The sequence below is a fragment of the Lepus europaeus genome, chromosome 3 (genome assembly GCF_033115175.1).
Source record: "Lepus europaeus isolate LE1 chromosome 3, mLepTim1.pri, whole genome shotgun sequence".
In the NCBI taxonomy this organism is placed as follows: domain Eukaryota; kingdom Metazoa; phylum Chordata; class Mammalia; order Lagomorpha; family Leporidae; genus Lepus; species Lepus europaeus.
The window spans coordinates 122,291,004-122,318,004 of NC_084829.1; the positions used below are offsets into that span (position 1 = coordinate 122,291,004).

At 35.6% G+C, this 27,001-nt stretch overlaps 1 protein-coding gene across 1 annotated transcript in view; it reads right to left on the reverse strand.

Annotated features, from left to right (window-relative positions):
- The window catches only part of LOC133756651 (triadin-like), a 284,878-nt gene that overhangs the window by 85,857 nt on the left and 172,020 nt on the right, over positions 1-27,001 (reverse strand). Inside the window, exons 14-18 of the mRNA XM_062187259.1 lie at positions 20,518-20,544; positions 20,048-20,077; positions 12,724-12,771; positions 10,484-10,531; positions 7,625-7,669 (exon numbers count right to left, since the gene is read on the reverse strand). Coding sequence (XP_062043243.1) covers positions 7,625-7,669; positions 10,484-10,531; positions 12,724-12,771; positions 20,048-20,077; positions 20,518-20,544 — 198 coding nt within the window. The remainder of the gene's footprint in view (positions 1-7,624; positions 7,670-10,483; positions 10,532-12,723; positions 12,772-20,047; positions 20,078-20,517; positions 20,545-27,001) is intronic.

Below are 27,001 nucleotides of genomic sequence, written 5' to 3' on the forward strand. Positions count from 1 at the left end.
TACAGATCAGCCATTAATAGGCCTGCCACCCATTGCTTCTGATGCCTAGCTTTCTTTTCCTCCTGGTTTTTGTTAAAGCAGAAACGAAGGATGCCCAGGTCAGAGCCACAGATCTTATTGGCTCTAAGCTGAAAAGCCCTTCACTCAGCCCAACTTCCAAAGTGACCACTGCAGCTGAGGGGGCAGCCAAGTAGGGTCAGCAACATTGCAGGCAGAACTGTAAATTTCTTGTTAGAGATGCCACCTGCCTTTACCTGGCCAGCTCTCCTCCCAGGCCAGCCAAGTAATGAAAGTCAACAGAGTGCCTTCCCCTAGGAGGTTCACACCTCCCTTAGGATGTACCCCATGTGAAGAGATAGATAGGTCTGGGCCTCTTAACTTACAAGGCCTAAAGCCCACCAGATTATTATCAAGCCCCTTCTGTCAGGTTCTATCTGCCTCTCAATCAGAAAACTTAATTGTAGCTTAGACAGCACCTTTCTTAGCTCCTCTAATAATGACTCTGTTCTAGACCCTGTCTCGCGCACTTGAGCCTCATTCCTTCATAATCATAACCTCTACTCTACCACCAATGGCTCTACTCCCAACCTGTGTGTACTGATGGTCCTCTTCCCCACTTAATGCTGTGTAATTGTTCAGACCTTGTTAATGCCACTCTTAGGATCATTGGTTACTATCCTTACCCTGTCTTTTATGACCTTGTCTAAATATGATCAGAGTCGGCGAACTTGGAAGGCTTCCATAGCCTTGGCAACTCATGACGACAGCCTAGGGTGGTTACTGGCGCCATAAACTAGAGTATCAATTTGTTGGGTCAACAACAAGAGTCACTGTGCACTTGCTCCTCATGTGGGATCTCTGTCCTTAATGTGCTGTACATTTTGATTTAATGCTATAACTAATACTCAAGCAGTATGTTTCACTTTGTATTTCTATGTAGGTGCAAACTGTTGAAATCTTTACTTAATATATACTAAATTGATCTTCTGTATATAAAGAGAATTGAAAATGAATCTTGATGTGAATGGAAGGGGAGAGGGAGCGGGAGAGGGGAGGGTTGCCGGTGGGAGGGAAGTTATGGGAGGGGGAAGCCATTGTAATCCATAATCTGTACATTGGAAATTTATATTCATTAAATAAAAGTTTAAAAAAAGTATTCTTTACCTTTAGTTTCTTTTTCAGATTTTTCAATTTTCTTCTTTCCTACAGGAAAAAGAACAAGAAAATTGAAAAATTTTAGAAAACCTTATTTTCTTGCTTAATCTGAGTGCACAGTTGGGAATAATGATTAATTTCATGATTGGAAATGAGTTCTGGGTTCCACCACTTCAAGATGTGGAGGAGGCCTCTCCCTATCATGCGTGAGTACATGCTCTCTACGCTGTGCTCATCCTGCTTACCTTCAGTCACCTGTGTGGCAGAACTTGCTCCCTGTTTCTTACATAATTTGAAGTGAAGCTAGAATAAGCCATGTGTTTATTAATAAGTTTACAGTTGAAACAACATAAAAAACATCTAAATCTCCAATTTCTGACTTAAGGAAATAAACATTTGATTGTTGCAGTGGATGCTCAAGAAATGAACTAATGAAGGAAAGCAATAAAAGAGCTGCATAATTGTCCAAGAGACATGTGGACATAATTTTCAAAAGTCTTGGTTGATTGATGATTGTCTTCCATTATGTTTTTCAGACAACAGTGAGGAGTAAACCAATATTTAATAAGTGAAACCAAATATATGATGAAATTATGACATATATTATTCCATTTAATTCCTATAACAAGCCTTTTGAGAAGTCACTATGCCTGTTTTATAGATGAGAAAATCTGAAATTGGAGCAATTAAGGATTTTCTCAATATTACACAGCTGGATAGAGACCCAAATTCATTTGCTGTTAGTGCAGCTCTATGCTTTGGTATCCTCTGGGAAAGTAAATACTTACCTGATTCTGTGACTTCTGGCATTCCCTCTTTAGGGAAAAAATGAGTACAACAGAAAAAGTGGAAGAAACAAAGGATAGATTTTATTTCAGTAGAAGAAAATTCAATTCTATTTTCTGATATTTCTTACTAAAACAATAGACCCATATACTCACATAACAAAGAAACATAGTATTTACAAACATTATAAATTGAAGTCTATTTTTGAAAATAGAACCTCTCTCCAAACTAATTTAAAATATTCAACATAGTGGAATTAGTCAGTTCTAAGTCCTTTGGTTGGTTTTCCTAATTACAAAATATAAGTGATAAACCTTTGTTATTTCAGCTTCAACTGGATTGTCATAGAAACATTCATGCATTGATCCACTGAATATTTATTAAAATGAATATCTATGAAGTGCTGTACTAAGTGCAATGGAAGTAGGGTGATGTGATGAGTTTGAAAAATACAACAAAAACAAACCCAAATCTTAATACCTACATTCTGATGAGCAAAACAAGACAAAAATATTAGTCTTTAACCTAAGATACTGAACAACTAGCCTTTTTTGTTTCTTCATTGAGTTACTAGAATAGTAACAGTTCTAAATATAAGGCAATTTATTAAATAAACATTCCCCTCACATATTGATTCCATAATATTCCATGAATAAAACTTTTCTGAAAGTATAAGAACTATAGCTCTTATATATTCATGCTTTGTGGCAGGAGTTGCAGCAGAGAGGATTAAGCCACCACTGGCAATGCTGGCCTCCTGTATCTGAATATTGATTTGAGTCTCAACCGCTCCACAGCTTTCTGTTAACGTGCTTGGGAAGGCAGCAGAAGATGTCTCAAATGTTTGGGACTCTGATATTCATGTAGAAAACCAGGAGGGACGGCCGGCACTGTGGTTTAACAGGCTAATCCTCCGCCTTGCGGCGCCGGCACACCGGGTTCTAGTCCCGGTTGGGGCGCCGGATTCTATCCTGGTTGCCCCTCTTCCAGGCCAGCTCTCTGCTATGGCCCGGGAGTGCAGAGGAGGATGGCCCAAGTCCTTGGGCCCTGCACCCGTGTGGGAGACCAGGAGAAGCTCCTGGCTCCTGGCTTCGGATCAGCGAGATGCGCTGGCCGTAGTGGCCATTGGAGGGTGAACCAACGGCAAAAGGAAGACCTTTCTCTCTGTCTCTCTCTCTCACTATCCACTCTGCCTGTCAATAAATAAATAAATAAATAAATAAGTAAAAATAAAGAAAACCAGGAGGGAAGTCCTGACCTAGCCTGTGACCATTTGGGGAGTGAATCAGCAGATGGAAGATTCTCTCTCTCTCTGTCTGTCTCTCCCTCGTCCCCCTCTGCTCTATCTTGCTTGGCTCTACATATGTCACTTCAAATAATTGAATAAATGGCTAAATAAATTAAAAAATCCTCTGAAAATTTACCAATGTTTTCTATAAATCTGATACATTTATTCATCCATTGTTTATAACTTCTTGGAAGTTTTCTTCTAAATTCACAAAAAATCAATAAAATATTTTGTAATAATGAAAATAGGGAATAAATAATGTCTCATAAACCAAACACCACTTTCAAATTTCTTTATATTTCATGTAAACATTGTAATTCTGATTCTCAACCCTTAATTTTAGTACTGCTCTTTACATTAGTAGCTGTATTAAATACTCACTATACTAGAGGTTTTCTCCAACCAAAGGTAATTTATTATTTTTAAGATTGGCATTGAATGTATTCAAAGGAAAATTATAGCTGCATTTTTAAAAGTTTCATAATATTATTAAGAAAGATGCTTAATGCTTGGCATTTAAAAACCTTAAATACAACTTCTATATACATTCTTAATTGAAATGCACATATCTTTTTTTTTGCAGAGTAAAGTCTAAGTTATATTTTAATAATATCAAATAAACAATTTCATTGTTCCCTGTTGCACCTTTATTATTGTTTGAAACAATAAATTACTAAATAAATAAATAAATTACTAAAAAATGATTACTTCAGTGCCTTAAACAAATAAAATAAAATGCAAGTGTATTAATATTAAATAATGGAAAGCAGGGGCCAGCACTGTGGCACAGTAGGTTAATCCTCTGCCTGTGGCGTCAACATCACATATGGGTGTGAGTCCTGGCTGCTCCACTTCTAGTTCAGCTTTCTGCTATGGCCTGGGAAAGCAGTAGAAGATGGCCCAAGTGCTTGGGCTCCTGCACCCACGTGGTAGACCAGGAGAAGGCACCTGGCTCCTGGCTTTGGATCGGCGCAGCTTTGGACATTGCAGCCATTTGGGAATTGAACCTTCGGAAGGAAGACCTTTCTCCCTGTCTCTCCCTCTCACTGTCTATAACTCTAACTCTCAAATAAAATAAATAAAATCTTAAAAAAAATGGGAAGTAGTTTTGGTATGCTCTGAATTCATGCTAGTCCACACAGTGACTATTAGAGAGATCTTCCTACTTTGTTTACTCAATACATCCTAACAAACAACTGAAACATAATATAGAGATACAAATACTTTTTCCCCTCACAGCTATTAGTTATGATCAGTGTCTTAACTACATAGAAAATACAGAGGATGTTTTACGTGTTCCTTTGGCTAGGCTAGTACAATGTAATATACCTCATAGGTGCTGAATAAATATATTGTCAAGGATTAATGAATGGAATTGTTAGTGAATAAAATCACATAAAGAAGTAAAAACATTAACAGCTATTATACCAATATCATATCATACTTTAAAAACATTGCTTACAATTTAAATAAATTATAAATTCCAAAAAATTAATTATAATATTGTTGAAATTCTAAAAGTATAACTTACTTGAAGTAGATTTTGGTTTGTCTAAACAGCAGGAAAGAGGAAAAAGAAAATGAGTTGTAATTTTGCATCTGTATGCAAGATGTAAGCCTTTATATTCCCTACTTACATTTTTCGTAGTATAACAGGAAAAAAGCTAAACTTACTTTAAAATAAGCAATGGAGAATGCATTTCAAGGAATTTTAAAAAATATTTGGGGTCAAGACGGCACTGTGGCATAGCAGGTTAGGCCGCTGCCTACAGTCCTGGCATCCCATATGGGCACCGGTTCTTGTCCCAGCTGTTCCATTTCTGATCCAGCTCTCTGCTAATGGCCTGGGAAAACAGTAGAAGATGGCCCAAGTCCTTGGGCCCATGCACATGTATGTGAGACCCAGAAGAATCTCCTGGATCTTGGCTTCTGATCGGCACTGCTCCAGCCACTGTGGCCATCTGGGGAGTGAATCAGTGGATGGAAGACCTCTCTCTCTCTCTCTCTCTGCCTCTGCCTCTCTGTAACTCTTTCAAATAGATAAATAAATCTTTTTTTTAATTTTTAATTTTAATTTTTGACAGGCAGAGTTAATGAGAGAGAGTCAGAGAGAGAGTTATACAGTGAGAGAGAGAGAGAGAGAGAGAGAAAGGTCTCCTTCCGTTGGTTCACCCCCCAAATGGCCACTATGGCCGGCGCACTGCTCCGATCCGAAGCCAGGAGCCAGGTGCTTCCTCCTGGTCTCCCATGCGGGTGCAGGGCCCAAGCACTTGGGCCATCCTCCACTGCCTTCCCGGGCCACAGCAGAGAGCTGGCCTGGAAGAGGGGCAACCGGGACAGAACCGGCGCCCCAACTGGGACTAGAACCCGGGGTGCCGGCGCCGCAGGTGGAGGATTAGCCTAGTGAGCCGTGGAGCCAGCCTAGGTAAACACATCTTTAAAAAATTATTTATCTATTTGAAAGGCAGAGTGACACACAGGCAAAGAGGGAGACGAGAGTGGAAGAGAGAGAGAGAGAGAGAGAGAAAGAGAGAGAGAAGCTTTCATTTGCTGCCTAACTTTCCGAATAGCAACAACATCCAGGTCTGGGCCACTCCAAAGCCAGGAGCCTGGAACTGCATGCTGGTCTCCCACATAGGTGGCAGGGGACCAAGTACTTAGGCCATTTTCTGCTGCTTTTCCAGTTGCATTAACAAGAAACTGTTTTAGAAGCAGAGCCCTCTGTTATGGGATTACAAAATCACAAGTGGTGGCTTAAACAGCTGTGCCACACACCAGCCCCTTAGGTAATTTTTAAGGCATATTCCCAATGATTTATCCCAAGTAACTGTTGGAAAAGTTAAAAGTGTAAAAATTTCTTGGTTTCTTTATTCCTGAGACATTATGACATTTTTTTATTGTCTATTTGTCTACTATTTGAGATGGAGAGAGGGAGAGAGTGTTACTATTTACTGGCTCACTCCCCAGATGTCTGCCACACCAGGGCTTAGACTGAAACTGGGAGCTGGAAACTCAATCCAGGTCTCCCACAGGGGAGGCAGGAACTCAACTACTTGAAGGATCATTGCTCCCTCTATGATCTGAAATAGCAGGAAGCTGGAATTAGGAACCAGAGCTGAGTATTGAATCCAGGCACTTGGATATGGAATGCAGGCATCTTATAAGTTGTGTTTTAAAGGTAATTTAAAATAACTGGTTACCTACTGTGTATTATTAGATATTCTTGGAATGAGACCCAATAGAATAAAGGAAGGTAACATTTTTTTCAGTTAGTCTCATATAGGCTGTAGATTTGAGTCATGTGATGTTTCTGATTCAGCAGTCCCATTACCAGGTATACATAAAAGGGAAATTAAATCCCTCTGTCAAAAAGAATCTGCACACCCATGCTTACTGTTGTACTATTCACAACAGCCAAGAATTAGAAGCAACTCAAGTGTCTAACTACTGATGAATGGATAGAAAACGTAGTATATTTACACAATGTGTCCTATTAAGCCACTGTCATTCACAATATGGATGGAACTGGGTCATTTTTTAAGTGAAGCAAGTCAAGCACAGAAAGACAGCTAGTGCATCATCTTATTCAAGTGCGACATCTAAAATGTCCATATGATAGAAATTAAGAGCATAATGGTGGTTACCAGAAGCTAGGGAGAGGGAGATTCAGAGTAGAGGGAGAAGGAATAAGGAAAGGTTGATTAATGGGTACAAAATTATAGTTAGATAGAAATAAGAAGTTGTTGTGTTCTTTTGCACAGTAAGGTGACTATAGATAATGATACTGCACTGCATTTTTTTGTCTAACACACACAAAAAGATAGATATGTTTGCCCTGACTGAATATTACAAGATATCCATAACTATTAAAACATTATGAGGTACTTCAAAAATATGTATAATTCTTTTGGGTCATTTAAAAAAATAGTTAAAACAGCACAGTATTGTAAAAGAATTGAACTATCTATAATAGGATCATATAAATTCTGTTTTAAGAATATAGATCAAGGTAAAATTCCTATTTTGTGAAATTTAACATGTGTAATTTGAAGGGACATTTAAAAATATCAACAGTAAATCAACTTCATCATTATGATAAATGACATTAGTGTTGAATAGTGAAATATTGAGTATTTTGGAAGGGCCTTATAAATAATGAAAGCAAATCTAATTTGCTAATTTTTCTTTATTATAGTAACATGTTTGCTGATTCATGTTTAATTGATAATGGTACCACAACCCTAATGTCAGACAAAGCAAATTATACTACACAACCAAAAGTCTAGACATAACAGGAAGACAAAATGAAAAAGATTTGTATGTGTTCCTTTTATTTCTAGATCTCATAAATATAGTGAATTAATATGGAATATAAAGCAAAAAGGGTCAACATACCTGTTTTTATGGATAGAGGTTCTTTTTGTTGATGCTCAGCTTTTTCTAGAAAGAGAAATAAAAATTCACTAGCAATCTGTTGATTCTAATGCTCCAAAGTATTTCTTATTTATATATTTGCAGTTAATCTTCAGTTTATGTAGAAGGCATGGCCCAAAGTTAGTTTTGTGTCACTTAAACAAAGAAATCAAAATGCCTTAGAAACACATAAAAGCAAAGTTAGGTTCATTTTCAGGAAATCCAGTAAAAGGCTTCCTTCTGAATAAAGCTGTAAGACAGTACTGGAGTGTTAGCCATGTGTTCTTTCTGATGACCTCCAGGTTGGCTCTAAAGAACTGTTTTCGATGTTTACTTGTCCTTTCTTTACCTCACTCCTGAATTTAGAGATTTTCTAAAATAGCTACTATTTTGCCTGAATATTATACACCAGCAGTGAAGTTGGTAGGAATGTGTGGGGCTCTGAGTGTCCTGAAACTAAATTTAGTAATTGTAAATTGCACAATGACATCATCCAAGAATAAACTTCCATGAACTAAATTTGCATAAAGTTGATATTGAATAAGTCTTCAAATTACAAGAAAATTAAAAAGCCAATATTGTAGCTGTTAACCTGTCAGAACTGAGCTATAAAAGCATAATAAATATAGATGAAAATAATTATATTAAAGATGGCATGGGGCTGGCACTATTGCATAGCGGATAAAGCTGCCGACTGCAGTGCCAACATCCCAAGTGGGCCCCGTTTGAGTCCCGGCTGCTCCACTTCCAATCAAGCTCTTTGCTGTGGCCTGGAAAAGCAGTAGAATGTGGCTCAAGTTCTTGGGCCTTTGCACCCGCATGGGAAACCCAGAAGAAGCTCCTGGCTCCTGGCTTCAGATCAGCGCAACTCTGGCTGTTGCAGCCAATTGGGGAGTGAACCAGCAGATGGAAGACCTCTCTCTCTCTCTCTCTGCCTCTCCTTCTCTCTCTGTGTAACTCTGACTTTCAAATTAATAAATAAATCTTTCAAAAAATGATATGTCACAGGTTTTGAGTTGTGAATATGTTCTAGTTAACTTCCATATATTTGTATCACATCTCCTGAGCCACTTATCTGATCTCCATACTCATCTTCCAAGTTCGTCTTTGGATTTCAGCAATCCATTTTTCATAGAGAAGCATGAATATATTTGATCAACAGACATTCATGTCTTTGTCTAGGTTTGAGTTTCACATGTACATATTTCATAACCAACATCTCAGTTTTGACATGACATCAGACACATTTACCACCTAGATTATAATGGGCAAATGTTCATGCTTTCATGAACCCAATAGTCGCCTTTAAACACTTTACCACTGTAATCTCTGCTTCACATCTGTACAGTGAAATAGATGATTTTTAACGTGTAAACTCATAAGGAAATTCCATTACTACTATAAAAGACACATGGCAAAATGTTTATGGTTTTATGTATTTCTAAATGCCAGTATCTACCTATAGTATCATTAATACAACCTAGAGTAAACAAATTAAAAAATATGGTCCGTAACATTGACAGTTCTATATCATTTCATTTTCCTTTGTTATGTATTCTGTATGCTTAAGAGATTTACAAACAATCTTCTTATAGGTATTGTTATAGTATATATGCACATGTTCATTTAATGTTAGTAACTAATGCAACATCCAGAAATTTCATCCGTATAATTAAAATGAATCATGAGTTAGTAGTGAAAGACAATAATGTTAAATAAAAGCCATAGTAATAATATTAATTTATCACATATAGAAACAATTTGATCACAGGGCACATTAAAGATAACACTTGTTAAAAAGCATGCAAATTTTTAAAGTTGAAATGGCTGTGTCCTGGTTTTTAATCTTCTCATCTCTTACTTGCTGGTTTTGGCTTGACTGTGGAGAGTTGAGGGAAATAGTATATTAATGAGTAAAACCATGGAAAAAACAATTCCTTATCACTTGTATTTATTTATTGTTAGTTTATTTTCTCAACATTTTTTCTCTAAACAGTACTATTTCACTGTCAACAAATATATTAATCATACTGTTGAGTGGTAAACTATTAAATGTGACAAGATATGTGAAAGCCACATAATATTTAAAACATACACATATGTGGGACACAAATACATTCATGTACTTTCCACATAACTGAAAGAAATACCCATGGTATCTCTAATTCTTCATTCACCGAATGTTGCAAATTAGAGCAATGCTTACTAAAATTATGAATTTAGATAACAATTTATATAAATACAATAATCATTTGAGGTGATATGAAAATAACCACATGAGGGTTCTTTCTTTCTCATAAAATAATAGTTTATTCTGTTAAGACATGATATTTAGAGGCTGGCCATGTGACCTCATCAGTGGAAAAAATGCTTCACATGCTTTTTCTTTTGGAATAATCTCATTTAGAGCTGGCTTTTTTAATGGCCAAGGTGGCTAGAATATTCAACTTGAACTGAATAGAAGCAATTCATTGTTTTGATATATCAATCAAGTTGAAGGCTTAAAAGAATGTATCTCATTTTTATTTTCCTTCTTTGAAAGGAAATTATTCTAGTCAATTTATAAACGAATGACAGAAATCTTAACAGTTTCATGATTTTGATATTGGAGGAAACGTAGTTTGAAAATAAGATATGAGAACTTGATAATAATGTTTATGAGTACTTGATAATCAATGCATTACATGAATTTCCTTATGAAACACAAGCTTGGATCATTCACACAGTTTTAAAAAAAGCTATACTACTCTAGTTTCTAAATTGTTTTTAATAGTAAATTTACTATGTATGCACATACATAAAACTAATACACAGAAGAAAAACATGAAATACCTTACTTACCATGTTTTTCTGTTGTGACAGCTTTTACCTGCTTTAGAACTTTTTCTTCTGTGATGGGAAGAAATGGTAACACAAGTAGAAATTTTGAATACGTAAGTACAAACTGGTGACCTATTTTAATCTTAATATTTTGAGTTCCTTTTGAAATAGCACCAATTATGAGAAAACCTTATCTATTTCCCCAATGAAACAGCAAATAATATATTCTATTTAAATTGAGTAGGAACAGCCCCCAAAAAGGTGTTCAGTGGAAATGTCCTTTACATCTGTCTTGCTACAAGTTTTTCCTACTGTAAATTGTCCCTTAATTTTGATACAAAACTATCCTTGCCTTCACTTTAGTTTTCTATATTCATTCACAGACATGTCAACTTATAACATGTGTGTCCCTTTTCATTATTAAATTAGAAAAGAAGAAACAATTTTTTATCTGACCTGTGCAGATATTTCCTTCCCTATTTTCCGTACTCAGAATTAGCTGGGGAAAACAAATACCCCATGGCACAAAGATGAAAGAGGGCTAATGTGGCAAGTTTATGGGGTGTCCTTTTCCCTCTATGGTGATACACTGTTCAAGATTTGTTTTTAAGATTTATTGTTATTTGAAAGGCAGAGACATACAGAGAAAAAGGGAAAGATGGATCTTCAGTGTGCTAGTTCACCCCTCAAATGATCACAACAGCTGGGGGTGGGCCATGCTGACGCCAGGAGCCAGGAATTCTGGGTCTCTCACATGAGTGCAGGGGTCCAAGCAATTGGGACATCTGCCGCTGCTTTCCCAGGCACATTAGCAGGTAGCTGGATTGGAAGTGGAGCCCATATGGGATATCTGTGCTGCAGGCAGCGGCTTTAATAGTTAAGCCACGGTGCAGTTCCCAGTCCAAGAAATTTGAGTAAAAGCAAAAATAATATTATAATGACCCTGTATAAAGTTAAAACTTCCAAATATTCAGTAGTTGGGATGAAATGGCTTGGCAAATACCCTTACTACAAATTTTCATTGAATAACAGAAATTAAAGAACATGGAAGTTGTAACAGCAATAAAACGAAATGGTGGCTAAAAGACAGTGCATTTGACATGTACTTAGAGACTAAATTCTTAGTTCCTATAATTTACCTTAAAATGGCTATCATTTGGATACCAGAAAATATCTGAGTTTCATTATTGGTTTAAAGAAGTTCTAAATGTTTTTCTAATGCTTTGCGATGTTAATACAGACAGCTATTCTCAGCTCCGGATACTCCAATCCTACTTTCAGTGTCCCTGTGTTTTCCATTGTTGGTGTCTCACATATTTTATAGCACAGACAAAGTAAATCAAACTGACTCAAACCTATTCTATACTTATTTCTAAACTATGAGATATTAAAAATGTAAGCAGAAGATGCCCTATCATTTATGTAAAGAAAATGTATTTTAAGTTTTTACAAGATTCAATTAGCTTAAATTGAAAACATTTCTATTCATAAATAAAAAACAATTAATAACCTGTTTTGGTAAATTATGTATCTTTTTTACAAGCAAAACATGTCAATTGATCTTTATTTTCTCCTAAATGCATGAATGGAAATAAAAGGAAAAGAAAGGGAGGTAAGGATGGAGAAAAAGTGGGAAGAAATGAATTAGGGTTGATTTTCTAAACATCCTTGGGTTTGGGGAAGTTTGAAATGATTTCATTTGAATGAATCGATCTGAATTGCGGTAAGCTTTCTATAAATATCTTATAATTATCAGAACAGAAGAAAGCAAAATGCACAGCCCTACCCATGGTCTTTGTAAAGCTATCTTATTGAAGAGCAGGATGACTAGCTGTCTAGTTACAGCTGACTGACTAAATTCTTAACATACTCTTGAGGAGCACCTGTTTTCATACTTACTACTTCTGGAATTGTTTATTTAGTAGAGGGTTAACCTTTGGAATATAAAGTAAATTGAAAGCATGTCATCACAAAAATTAAAAGAAAAATAAAAAAAATGATGAGGGTGAATGGAGGTGAGGGTGGGGTGGGAAGTATAATTATGCTTTTAAAGCTGTATATATGAAATACATGAAATGTGTTCCCTTTACATAAATAATTTTAAAATATTGGGAAATGATTAAACTTGGGAGTGTTCCAGCAGCTGATGACTCAAGACAGATTTGCCTCAAATGACTTTAGACTTGAATCTGAACCCTTCCTTCTGCTTCATCTAGAACACTGAGAGATGATTTGATTTTACAAATACCATCTAAAAATACCTGGTTTACCATGCAAAGCAGTCTTTTCTGGTTTCATTATGTCTTGTTCTGAAAACAATACAAAGAAAGTCTTTTCAGGGGTATAGGAGCTTTATACATTTATTAAATAGAAAATAAATACCAGATCTGAGCCAGTATGCACTTGAGAGAAAATATGTCGATATTTTCAAGAGAGTCTATTTTATATGAAAAACAGAAATATTTTGGCTCATGAAAACAATATGTCAAGAAATCCAATTATGTTTAAATAACTGTAATTATGTTTAAATAATAGTAATGGCAAAAGCTTAGGCAATATAATATAAAGAATAAATATAACAGCATAAATTTAAAATATAGAATTTAAAAAACATTTCTTATTTTTTCAGAAAAATGCATCGGAATGAAACATACATCTTGTGGTAGGATTGTTGTTTATAGCCCTTGTTTATACTCCTGTGAAATTGTGATCTTCCTACTTTTTACTTGTTGAATATTATGGTTAGTGTTAAATTAAACCTGTGATCATAGAATGGACTGAAATTATGTCTTTGCAAAAATTAAAGAAAAAAATATCCAGTGTTGTAAAATCCTATTAAGCAAAGGATTAGAAAAATGACGAGGGGAATGGAGAGAAGGATAAGGAAGGGAGGGAAGTGTGGCTGTCTTCTCAACACCGTACTGATGAAATACAAGAAACTGGTTCTCTTTATGTCAATAAAAACCAATTTTTTAAATAAATTTCTATGTAAGCATTACAGATAAAACTAATAAATATATGCTATCTATTTAAGCTTTTTCACAAAAGCTAAATAGGTTAAATAAATTTTAAATTGAATTACTTGGAAAACTACAGTATTTAATTATAACAAATATGAAATTTAAGATTCAAATTGTACCTATTTTTATATTGTACATGGAGGGATTCTGGAATAAAAATCAGGGAAAATGCAAATTGCTTATATCTAGCAAAGTATGATTGACTGGACCAAATAGATATAAACAAAAAATAAATAATATAATCATACATGGGTATATATGAGCATTGTGTTGTTATAAACACATTATTTATAATAATAACTAGAATTAAGCTCATAATCAATGGTTGGACCAGGTATAGTAAAAATTAAATGTATAAGATTATAACGCATATATACATGGATTTGGAATTTTGAAATTGTTAATATTGAAATATCTTTGTATGTTTTATAATGAAGAAATATCCTCCACAGAGCCTGATTTTTCTTTTTAACTTGCTTCAGTTCAATATTTCATTGGTACCGTAGCTCAAACTTAATCACTAAATAGCAATTTCAACTTGGAAAAGTCATTTTTCTTTAAAGATCAATCATGTTTTTATAAAATGACAGAGTTAGTCTGGGACAATCCATGAAAGCTTTTAGGGTTTGGAGCAAATCAGACATGGGTGGAAATCTAAGCTCTAACATTTATTAGCTTGAAAATCTTGAAAAAGTAATTAGTTTTCTGAACTTCATCTATTTGGACTGCTTCTGCAGACATTGAATACGGATAAGCATTACAATATTGTATATTTTGCATAATGATACCCTAGAAGAAAAAATGATCTGTTAATCTTTGACTCACAGTATATAATTAATAAATTCTTGTCCTTTTTTCCTTTTAAGCAAAAGCAGTCTATGGCTTTGTGAGCATATAACTCTGCTGGATTATTGAAACTAAAAGCACAAATTAAAATATGATGGTTTTCAAGTTTTAGAATTTCAAGAGATATACCCTGAAACCCAGACTCTTTGTTGAAGCTTATTTACAGCCATATTTTCAATGTGTGAGTATATGAGACATCCACACTCTCATCTAATCGGATGCTGTAAAATCATATTAAGCAATGGATTAGAAAAAAATAATGAGAAACTGGGAGATGCTGTGTAAATCCCCCTGGTGGGATGTAAGCCCTTTTGTTCTAATATGAATGCAATGTCAGCACTGAATCTATTTAAAAAGAAAACATTATCTGGTTCTGCTTCGTTGTTAACTCTTTATTCTTAGTGGAGAAAATTTAAAACAAGAAGTAATAAACGAGAGCAAGAAATAAATTTTAGAAATATTTTTTGTTTTAATTGTAATTGAAAAAAGAATAATTTTACTAAAATGATGATTCCAGTTGCATGCTGGTTTTCAGTGTTGAACCATTAAACACATAGAGGTTAGAAAAATGCTATGCACTTGTCTGCCATTAAGTTGTTAAGTTGCTGCTAAATGATTTAAACATAAATTGTCTACTTCTTCTCAAGATGATTGCTGTGTGAAATAGTTCCAAAATCAACATAAGATAGATAATTTGAACAGAAAGAGTGGGACAATCTGCTTGCAATAGATCTAATTGGGGCATTTATCTGATTTAGGAATTTAGGTAAATAGTATGTATGTTTTGCATGCGTCCTCCGAAAAGTATGTTGAGTCACCAACCCCTACTTCAAAATGTGATTCCATTTGGAAATAGGATCATTTTAGATGTAAATGTCAAAGGAAAAATGAGGCTATCCTAGAGTATTGTGGGTCAGTAATTCAGGATGATTGATGCACTTATAAGAAAATAAGACATAGAAAGGCACGCAAGCAAAGGAAGAAGACAGCTGTGTTTATAATGGAGGCAAAGAATGAAAGGATGAATCTGCAATCCAAGGAACATTAGTGATTGTTAGAAAACACCAGAAGGAATCTCTTTTGCAGATATGAAAGGGAATGTGGCTCAAGCAATAACTTAATTTAGGATGTCCAGCTTACAGAACTATGAAAAATAATCTATGTTATTTTGAAGAAAGAAGTTTGCAGTATTTTATTATACTTATTCAAGGAACTTAAAAGATTTGGTGTAAGGGAGATGGATGTAACTGTAACAATAGCATATAGATATGAAACTGGTTTTGGAATTCAGTAATGGGTAGCTGTTAGAAGAGCCTTAGGTACTTGATACTTTGAAAAGACTACTGAATGAAGCATTAAAGGTGATTCTGCCAAGGACTTAGAAAAAAAATGAGGAGAACTATAAGGTTTCTGTCACAATACATATATTCTATACACTATATAATACATTTTATAATTCTTCTTAGCATATTTATTAATTGGAAAGGCAGAGTGACAGAGAGAGGCAGGGAGGCAGGGGGAGAGAGAGAGAGAGAGTTTGTTCTTCCATCTGCTGGTTCACTCCCCAAATGTCCCAAAATAACTACAACAGCTGTAGCTGGGACAGCTCCAAAGCCAGGCTCTGAAGCCAGGAGCTTACAAATCCACCTGGGTCTCCCATGTGGGTGGCACGAGCCCATGCACTTGTGTCATCTTTTGCTGCCTTTTCAGGCATCCTAGCAGGGAGTTGGATCAGAACCAGGGTAGCAGGGACTTGAATCAGCACTCTAGTATTGCATACAAGTTTCAGTGACTTAACATACAATGCCACAATACAGGCCTCCATATTATAATTCTTATTTTATACACACACACACACACACACGTTTTTGTATTAGTTTTTTTATGTTGCTATCAAAATATGAGGAACTGTACAGAACAGAAATTTATTTCTCACAGTTCTGAAAATCAGCAAAGTCCATGACAAGATCAAGGGACCAGCAAGTTCAGTTTCTGCTTCCAAGGTGCCACCTTATTGCTGAGCTCTACACAGAGGAGGTGTGTTGTGTTCTCATACCTCAAAAGGTGGAAGGCTTGGAGAACAGGCTAACTTAACACAGTACAAAGTTTCTTTTATGAGGGCATTAATCCCATACACAAAAGTAGAGTCATCATGGCCTATTTACCTCGTAAAGGCTCCACCTCTTAACAATACATTATCAACACATAAATTTTAAAGGAAGGCAAACTCCAACAATTTATGTGCACGCTGTGGCACCAGGTTACAACATTTCTGTCAATGATAGTCCATGTATATATATTGGTGGTTCCCTAAGTTTATATCACCTAGTAATGTTGTAGTCATCTTAGTTTATGTAAGCCCATTATATGAAAACATCCAGTGATCTATTTTTCGGAATATATTCCCTTCTTTGAGCAATAGACAGCTACATATGTAAAGAATATTGCTAGAAATAGAAATGTTAAAATTGCTTCTGATGGGATTTTGGGACATGTTTTTGGACACTAGAGGAAAGGAGATATTTATTATAACGTGGCAAAGTACTTGACTGAATTGTATTCTGTTCTCCAGTAGAATAATGAATTTGTAAATGAACAACTTGGATAGTTAGCTGAAAAATTCCCAAGAAAAGTAAAATATGCATACTGATTTTCTCCTGTTGTGTATAGTAAAATAGGAGAAAATTAGGTGAAGAAGGGATTTGTAAGCAAAAAGGTAGTGATATCTGGTAACTTGGAAAACATTCAGTCTACTTAGATATCATGCTCTAGAGATATTAACAACATTGCTGAACAGACTTTTACTAATAATACTAGGTGTGTGACTCATGGTTTTAATCAATCATATTAATAAAAGATAGGAACACAAAGGTAATTACCCAGGAAAGATGGGTCAAGGGAATTCTTTATAAATAAATTGGACCACTATGAATTTAATTGGAGACGAGTAGTGGAATTTTTTCCTCTCTTTTTTATTATTAGTAGTATTTTGTGAATTTCATATAAACAGAAACCATGCCAACCTGGATAAAAAGGCACAGACACAGAAGGAATAATTATTCAAAGGATAGAGCTATGAATTAAAAATCTGAGATTCTGTTGGAATCCCCTGGCACATTTCTAACTCCACCATTTGCGGCAAGTCCGATTGAGCATGTCCCAAATTGTACATCTCCTCCCTCTCTATTTCCATCATCAAGGTGGCATGTACCAATGCCATCTCACTAGTCCAAGTGATCAATTTCAGTTCACAATTGATGGCTCTGATAGGTCTAAGAGTCAAAGGGATCACACAAACAAGACAAGTGTCTGCTAATACTAACTGATAGAATCAAAAAGGGAGAGAAGGATCCAACATGGGAAGCGGGATACACAGCAGAGTCATAGAATGGCAGATGTCCTAAACAACACTCTGGCCTCAGAATCAGCCCTTAAGGCATTCGGATCTGGCTGAAGAGCCCATGAGAGTATAGCAGGCATGGAAAGCCAAGATACCATGGGAAAAAAAAAAGGCCTAAATGAAAGATCTCTGTGAGTGAGATCCCAGTGGAAAGAATGGGGCCATCAAAGAAGGAGGTACCTTGCTCCGAAGGGAGGAGAGAACTTCCACTTTGACTATGACCCTATCGGAATAAGATCAAAGTCAGCGAACTCTAAAGGCTTCCATAGCCCTGACAACTCATGACTAGAGCCTAGGGAGATTACTGACGCCATGAACAGGAGTGTCAAATTGTTAAGTTAGCAACAGGAGTCACTGTGTACTTACACCCCATGTAGGATCTGTCCTTAATGTGTTGTCTAATGTGCAGTGATGCTATAACTAGTACTGAAACAGTATTTTTACACTTTGTGTTTCTGTGTGGGTACAAACTGATGAGGTCTTTACTAATTATATACTAAATTGATCTTCTGTATATAAAGATAATTGGAAATGAAAAAAACCAACCTGGTGTTAAATTGGAAATGGCATAGAAAATTAATTAATTTTAAAAAAATATTATGTAGGATCTCTGTCTTTAATGTGCTGTACACTGTTATTTAATGCTATAACTAGTACTCCAATGGTAGTTTTTTCACTTTGTGTTGCTATATGGGACAAACTGTTGAAATCTTTACCTAATATGTACTAAACTGATCTTCTGTATATAAAGAGAATTGAAAATGAATCTTGATGTGAATGGAAGGGGAGAGGGAATGGGAAAGAGGAGGGTTGCGGGCGGGAGGGAAGTTATGGGAGGGGGGAAGCCATTGTAATCCATAAGCTGTACACTGGAAATTTATATTCATTAAATAAAAGTTTAATAAAAAAATCTGAGATTCTGAAATCTAGTTCAGCAGCGAGAAAAAGGCTGAGACACTAGTGAGCTAAAGTTGGGCCAACACTCTACCAGGCATAGAGGGCAGAGTATTGACCAGAAACATTATCTGTGGGCCTTGAAATTTGCTAGATTTCAGACTTTCTTGGGGCCCATGACTCTTTTTATTTTTCCTTCTAATATATCTCTTTTGGAATGGCAATGTCTTTCCTATTACTATCACATCATTTGATTTGGAAGTAAATAGCTCATTTATCGTTTCACAGGTTCACAGATGTAAAGTATCTATGCTGCAGGAAAAGTCATAGCCAAGACTCATCCATAACTACTGCAGATGACTTAGGTGGGATTTATGATTTTTCCATGATGACATTTAATTTTAGTATATGTGCTGCCAAAGGGAGCACAGGTAATGACATTTACAAGAAATTTTGGAATTAGGGCTGACATGTGAATAGTTAACTCTTAGAGAAATAACAGAATGTGAAGGATATACATTTTGGGGTGACAAAACAATAAACTAGTATGGATTTATTTACATCTCTTCAAAAGACATCTCCAGTAGTTCAGAATGTGAGCTTCTTTGGCAATAAGATCACTGTGAATGTATTTAGTTAAGCAGTGGTCACAGGGGAGTAAGTTGAGTCCTTAACCCAATATGACTTCTGTGCTTATGAAAAGAGGAGAAAAATACAGAAATAGCAACATAAAGGGAGAAGATAGGCAAAAGGTGATAGAGGTGGAGGCTGAAGTAATGCACATACAAGCCAAGGCACATCAAGAATTTCTGGGAAATACCAAAAGCCATAAAATACATGGAATTATTCTTCCCTGCAGACTTCGAGCTACATGGTGCAACTGACACCTTGATTTTGGACTTGTAGGCTCCTCCTACTATGGGAGAAAACATTTATACTGCACTAAGCCACCCAGTTTTTGGTATTTTATTATAGTAGCCCTTCAAAAGTAATACAATTAGAAAATCTAACTAAAATTTTAGTTGTTTTGAGAATATTACTTTGTGTTCTTTTGTATAAGATTCTGTTGCCTCCTGCAGTCCTTACAAAAGTTTATCTGACTCAGGATCTCAAAAATCAGAAAGATAATAGAATGTCTGTGCCCTAAAATAATCAGGAAAAATGTGTTTTTATGAGTCAATTTATGTAGTGATATATATATTTCTCAGAGATTTCATCTATATAATATATATTTTTCTAGGAATAGGCAACATAGGTAAATTAATACGTGGTGTTTTAAAGTAGGTCAAGGATAACATAGTGTTTCAATGTAGGTCAAGAGTATATTCAGATAATATTCGCCTAAGGACATAAAATTTGTAAAGAAATATTATGCTATTCCATTTACTGGATGCATATATGCATATGTAGATAAAATATACATACCTGGTTTCTCTTCTTTTTTGATTTGTGGCTCTAAAAATATAAGTTAACATTGGTAACAATGATTACAGAAAGACAAGAGCATTTCTTGGATTCATGCATATCTATTTTATATATGTTATTATTTATAATATGTCAAATTATGTTTTATGATTTTGATAAAGTAAGATAATAAATAATTATCCATCATTATCAATTAGAATAAAATTTATTTTGAGAATAAAATAAAAACTTGAGCTAATATTTTTATTGACAAGGCAAGGAAAGCTATTAGCTTATACTACCATGGATAAAGAATTAAGGAAAATAGCATCAACGATTTCCAAAAATACAATTCAGTTAAACTGCACATTATCTAAGACACACATTTAAACTTGAATTTAGGAAAAATATTCCAAACAAATCAGAAGATAAGTAAAAATATGCAGTTTAAAGCTTGTTTTATTAATTTATTTGGCATGCATATTACATACGTGGAGGTTTAGGTTTGACTTCTTTGCCTAGAGAAAAGTGAAATATTGTTAAGTGAAATATTGTTAAAGAATGAGTCATACAATGCTAATTGAATTGACATTATTAACATCTTATATTTGGAAATCAGAATAAAGAAATACAGAACCAGATTATTCTTTATTGAAATTCTATACCACTTTTAAGTTTATAGATATAGATACAGATGCAGATACAGTCATAGATATGGATATGGACAAGTTACTATTTTATGTCACTTATTAGTAGGCATTTGGAGCATTAGTTAAGAAACTGCCGAAATGCCTAAATTCCTTATCAGACTGGCTAGGTTCAGAAGTGGTCTCTGCTTGACTTCCAATTCAGCTTCCTGCTATTGCACAGCCTGGGAAGAAGCCAGCAATGGCTCAAGGAGTAGAGTTCCTGCCTCCCACATGGGAAACCCAAATCGAATTCCTGGTTGTTCTGGGAATTTCTGGAGTGAAGCAATGCATAGAAGATTCTCTCTCTCTCTCTCTCTCTCTCTCTCTATCTATCTATATATATATTTCTCTCTCTGTTTCTCTTCTCTCTGTCACGATGGCATTTGGGAATTTTGGAAGTGAAGCAATGTATAGAAGATTCTCTCCCCCCTCCCCTCTCTCTCTTCTCTGTCACTATGACTGTAAGTAAATATATGTAAAAAAGGAGATACTCCATTGAAATAATTTTAAATAATAAAACTGTTAGCTTAATTTTACTGCTCCTTTAATAACATAATTTTTCTAACAACCTCTTGCATGTAATGTTAACTTTTTTTCTTAAGACTCAGTTTGATAACTTACTTTTAACTCTTCATTACGCAAAATGAACAATTCAAGATTATTGTTTTCATGTCCATTAAAATTAGTAATGTATTATCTGTCTCAGTATAATATATTAAAATGATATAAAATATTAAAATGATAGCACTTAGAGTTCTTGATGACTGGGAACATGTGTTCATTGCACACATGGAAGGATAAAATAATTTTGACTCTATACAGTGATCTATGGAGGAACAACTATGTTTCTTCTCTGAAATCTAATATGTTTATCAAGATAATCTCTGAGAAATGATCACAAAACATATAAAAACACAACATGCCAATTGTGTGCAAATGTGAGTGTTAAATTGAATTGTGCTCTTGAAGAAAAGACACCAAATTACATGTCCACATCCCATTCTAGAATGCCTGTGTTTGAATTCTTCTGCTTATGATTCCAGCTTTCTGCTAATGTGTACCCTGAAATGCAGGAATTTTTTTCTTTATGTAATGGAGACCTCACCACCACATCAGGGACATGGATTCAGTTATTGACTTCAACCTGTCCCATCCCTCCAGCTATTGCAGGCATTTTAGGAGTGAACCAGTAGATGGAAGCTATCTGTCTGTCTTTCCCTCTCTGTTTCTTTGTCTTTCAAATTAAAAAAAAAAAGTTATACTCAGTTATAAAACCAGGTTGGAATTAACATGAGACTATTTCTAAAAGTCCATGTCAAATGGAATTAAAAGGTAAATTTGGGTGAAAAAAAATTTTAAAAAATGTGCATATGTTTTTCACAGCACACATTTTCCATGAACATTTGAAAACTTCTTGTATATGGAATTGCGAAGATTCAAAATCTATAAAGATGGCCTTATTTTCAAACAGGCTCTTTGCAGATAAAATCAAGCTAAGGTAGAACATTAGGGAGGGCCTAGTCCAATATAGAAGAGGAATGGGGCACAGAGATGAGAAAAAACAGAAGGAGAACGCCAGGTAGAAGCAGAGTCAGAGATTAGAATGTTGCCTCATCAATCCAAGGAACACCAAAGGTTGCCATAACACCCAAACCTAAGAGAAAGACTTGGAACAGATTCTCGCCTAGAGTCTTCAGAGAGCACGGTCCCAACAACATTGTGATTTTTAGACTTACAACTTCCATAACTGCAAAAGAATGTGTTTCTGTTGTTTTAACCTGCCCAATTTGTTGTGCTTATCACAGCCACAGGAAACTGACAAGCTATGACAGCACTTTAATCCAATCTACCAGTTGCTTTCATCACAATTTCTAAGATAATATAAACTGGTCATGAAGACAAAGACTATCTCCCATTAATTTCATCTCTGTATACAGAGGTTATCTAAAAAGCATATCCTGCCATTTCACATATCACATCTTTTTCTTTAGCATATACCTTCACTGTTAACTCCAGTTATCACTACCTGCTCTATTAAGGAGTCCATCAGCCTCTTCTCACTATTAACCATTTTGAAAAGCCAGACTGATGTATTCTAATAACCAAATTATATTTCTTTTGCTTCTGTACTAATATATATGTTGATCTATGTGTCTAGAATATCCTTTTTTCCTATTAGGTTAAATTGTGTTTAATACTCAACCATGACACACCCACACCCACACAAGCACAAAGCTGTTTTAAGCTGTTTTAAGTACCTTTCTTTCAACCGTTCAGTCTGAGTTAACTGCACCTTTCATATTCCAATAGTATTCTTAAATTACTTTTATCTTAGTGCTAATTATTATCTCAAGTATCCTATTAACTTTCATATAACCAGGAACAGGAATTGTTTAAAAAATTAGCATGATTCCTGGCATGTTGGAATTATAAACAAATAAACATTGAATAAATTCAAAAAGAATCTATCATGCAAAGTTTTCTGAGGTAAGGTCATAAGACCTTGCTGCTAGGCCGGCGCCACGGCTCACTAGGCTAATCCTCTGCCTTGTGGCGCCGGCACACCGGGTTCTAGTCCTGGACGGGGCACCAATCCTGTCCTGGTTGCCCCTCTTCCAGGCCAGCTCTCTGCTGTGGCCAGGGAGTGCAGTGGAGGATGGCCCAAGTCCTTGGGCCCTGCACCCCATGGGAGACCAGGATAAGTACTTCACTCCTGCCATCAGATCAGCGCTGTGCGCTGGCCGCAGCGCGCCTACCACGGCGGCCATTGGAGGGTGAACCAACGGCAAAAGGAAGACCTTTCTCTCTGTCTCTCTCTCACTGTCCACTCTGCCTGTCAAAAAAAAAAAAGACCTTGCTGCTGATAGGTCAGAGATTTTTCTAAGGAGAATCTATTGTTCTGCTCCAATTCATGGGTGAATTAATAACTGAGGGCTCAAATATATATATATATACATATATATATATACATATATATGTATACATATACATATATATATTAGAAATGTCATATATACATATATATAACAATAACACTTTAAAATTAAAACAAGTGGGGGGGCCGGCACTGTGGCACAGTAGGTTAATCCTCTGCCTGTGACACCGGCATCCCATAAGGGCTCCAGTTCTAGCCCCAGCTGCTCCTCTTCCAACCCAGCTTTCTGCTGCAGCCTGGGAAAGCAGTAGATGATGGCTCAAGTCCCTGGGCCTCTTCACCTGAATGGGAGACCAGGAAGAAGAACCTGGCTGCTGGCTTTGAATCGGCACAGCTTGGCCATTGCGGCCATTTGGGGAATGAACCAATGGATGAAATACCTATCTTTCTTTCTGTCTCTCCCTCTCACTGTCTGTAACTCTACCTCTCAAATAAATATCTAAAATCTTAAAAAAAAAAGTGTAAGTAAATACAACAGATGTTCTGTCCAAAAATAAACAGAACTTCAAACCTCGAGTGGCAATCTTGCTGAAAATCTCTTTCAGATGAGCCTGTTACTTTTAAATTATTGAGTTGATTACAGAAAGACCAGTTTACAATAATCCTATTAAATGCTGAATGCTGAATTGTACTTGGAATAATAAATTTTAAATCATTCCTGCAACAATTAGCTACCAGTTCTAATTACCTCTCATATTCAATTCTTGTTCATTACATTGGAACTATGCCATCTTAATTAGAAACATACGTTTTTCTGATTTCTACAATGAGACCAAGTATTTATCACTTAATTGATACTCAAAGAGTAGCAATTAACTAATTTATGGGAAAAATAAAAACAAAGAAAAAGAATGATAAGCATCCATATTTTATACCACTAGACATTTTGTTTACTGATATACCTAATAAATTATTTGAGATGATAATAAATTACTTGATACAGTAATCAATTATTATACAGTCTGTTATTAATCACCTACATTATGATTTTCAAAGTAATATTAATCTTCAAGTTTTATGTGTCTCTCAGTAGTCAGGGATCTATATTGCAGTGGTTTGGCTTATTAACAATTTTATTACTGAAATTGTTAAAATGAGTAATGCCAATAAAGACTTTTTAAGAATCTGTTTCAGGCCGGTGCCACGGCTCACTAGGCTAATCCTCCGCCTTGGGGCGCCGGCACACCCGGTTCTAGTCCTGGTCGGGGCACCGATCCTGTCCCGGTTGCCCCTCTTCCAGGCCAGTTCTCTGCTGTGGCCCGGGAGTGCAGTGGAGGATGGCCCAAGTGCTTGGGCCCTGCACCCCATGGGAGACCAGGAGAAGCTTCTGGCTCCTACCATCGGATCAGCGCGGTGCGCCGGCCGCAGCGTGCCTACCGCGGCGGCCATTGGAAGGTGAACCAAAGGCAAAAGGAAGACCTTTCTCTCTGTCTCTCTCTCACTGTCTGCTCTGCCTGTCAAAAAAAAAAAAAAAAGAATCTGCTTCATAAAAAATGTCTTTTTAGATTATTAACTGTTTAATAATTTTTAACAGTGAATAATTTATTTTAATATTTCTGATTCACATATCCATACATAATTTTAACATTAAAATATTTGTTAAATTACTCTTAATTCATTTTTTAAAGATTTATTTATTTGAAAGTCAGAGTTACACGTAGAGAGGATATGTAGAGACAGAGAGAGAGGTCTTCCATCCAGTGGTTCACTCCCCAATTGGCTGCAACAGCAGGAGCTGCGCTGATCCAAAGCCAGGAGCTAGGAGCTCCTTCCGGGTCTCCCACGCTGGTGTAGGGAACCAAGGACTTGGGACATTTTATACTGCTTTCCCAGGCCATACCAGAGAGCTGGATCGAAAGTGGAGCATCCGGGTCTCAACCCGGTGCCCATATGGGATGTTGGCGCTTCAGGCCAGGGCGTTAACTTGCTGTACCACAGCACCAGCCCCAAATTACTCTTAATTCATTTATGAAATAATTTTGTGTGCTATAATCTCAAGCTTTTTAATCATGTCTATAATATGACATATATATATATGTATATATATATATATATATAAAAAACCATTAAAGCCTACTCATTATGGTGTTGTTTAGAATTTGAGTTTTAAAAGTGAGAAAAGTAAAATTTCCAATTACATGTATAAAATTGTTCCTCCATGAATTTACTTACAAATGTCATCATTTGGTTAATTACATCACAGAAATGGCCTCATTACTGATTTAATGAGCAAATCAGTTCCCTGTACTCCTAAGAATTACCATAATTTAATTTTGTGAAGATAATTTAGATTATTATTATACAATTTAAATTTTCCAAAATCCATAATTGTAACATTATTTCAGGCATATAATACATATGAAGACATTCACCGGAAAATTTTTACTAGATAATATAACAGAAATATCATCAAACAGGTCCAGTAGGACCTTAAATTTTTTTTTTTAATTTTAAGACTTACAAATTTACAACACAATGAAATAATTTTAATGGAAGGATCCTATAAGTGATCTGGAATAGCTTTCTTGTTTTTCAAACTAAAAATTGAAGTTCATAAACCATACAGAGTGTCTGTGTGTGTATGTGTGCACACATGCATTCACTATGTGGGCCTGTGTTTTCCCATTCAGAAGTCCATGGCAGTCTAAGTCTCATTGCAGTGGTCTTTAAAGGTCTCCTGGTCACAGAAATGCATATTCTTGCTTTGGAGGTGGAAATATGCCATTTAACAGCTTTTTCAAGTGAGTAACATTAATAATTATGTGTGCAAACTATTGCTATAAAGGGATAAAAATCAACATAAGATTAGGATTTTTTTAGTGATTTTTTGATAATCAATGATAATCAATGTAGAAAGAGGAGAACCAAGAGGTCCTAATAATGAAATCTCGCCTATAAAATCTAAATATCCCTTAGTTCATTTAAATTACAGTTTAATGATCTTACTCGTTCAGTTGAAAAATGTATTGAACCAGTGTAGATTCTGTGGTAACTTCACAGGAAACACATATACAGAAATATGGATGATTACAGTGCATGTGTATGTCTGTCTGTACATGCTCTAAGCCTTCATATTTCCTAAGGTCCATGTTTAGGCAGCAATGGTAAGGACAAGTCGGAGGAAAAATCCATAAAGTAGTGGCTCCAGACAGCATCACCTGGGTTCTTAGCATATAAATATAACTTTCCAGGTATTCTTAATACATGCTGAAGTTTGAAAACCACAGTATGGTAGCAATGTTTGCAATTATTGCTAGCATGTGTTTAACATAAAGGCATAGTTATGTTTCAAAATTCCAAAGCCCAGAGAATTTTATGTAGCATATTTTAGCAAATAGGCTTAATTACAGG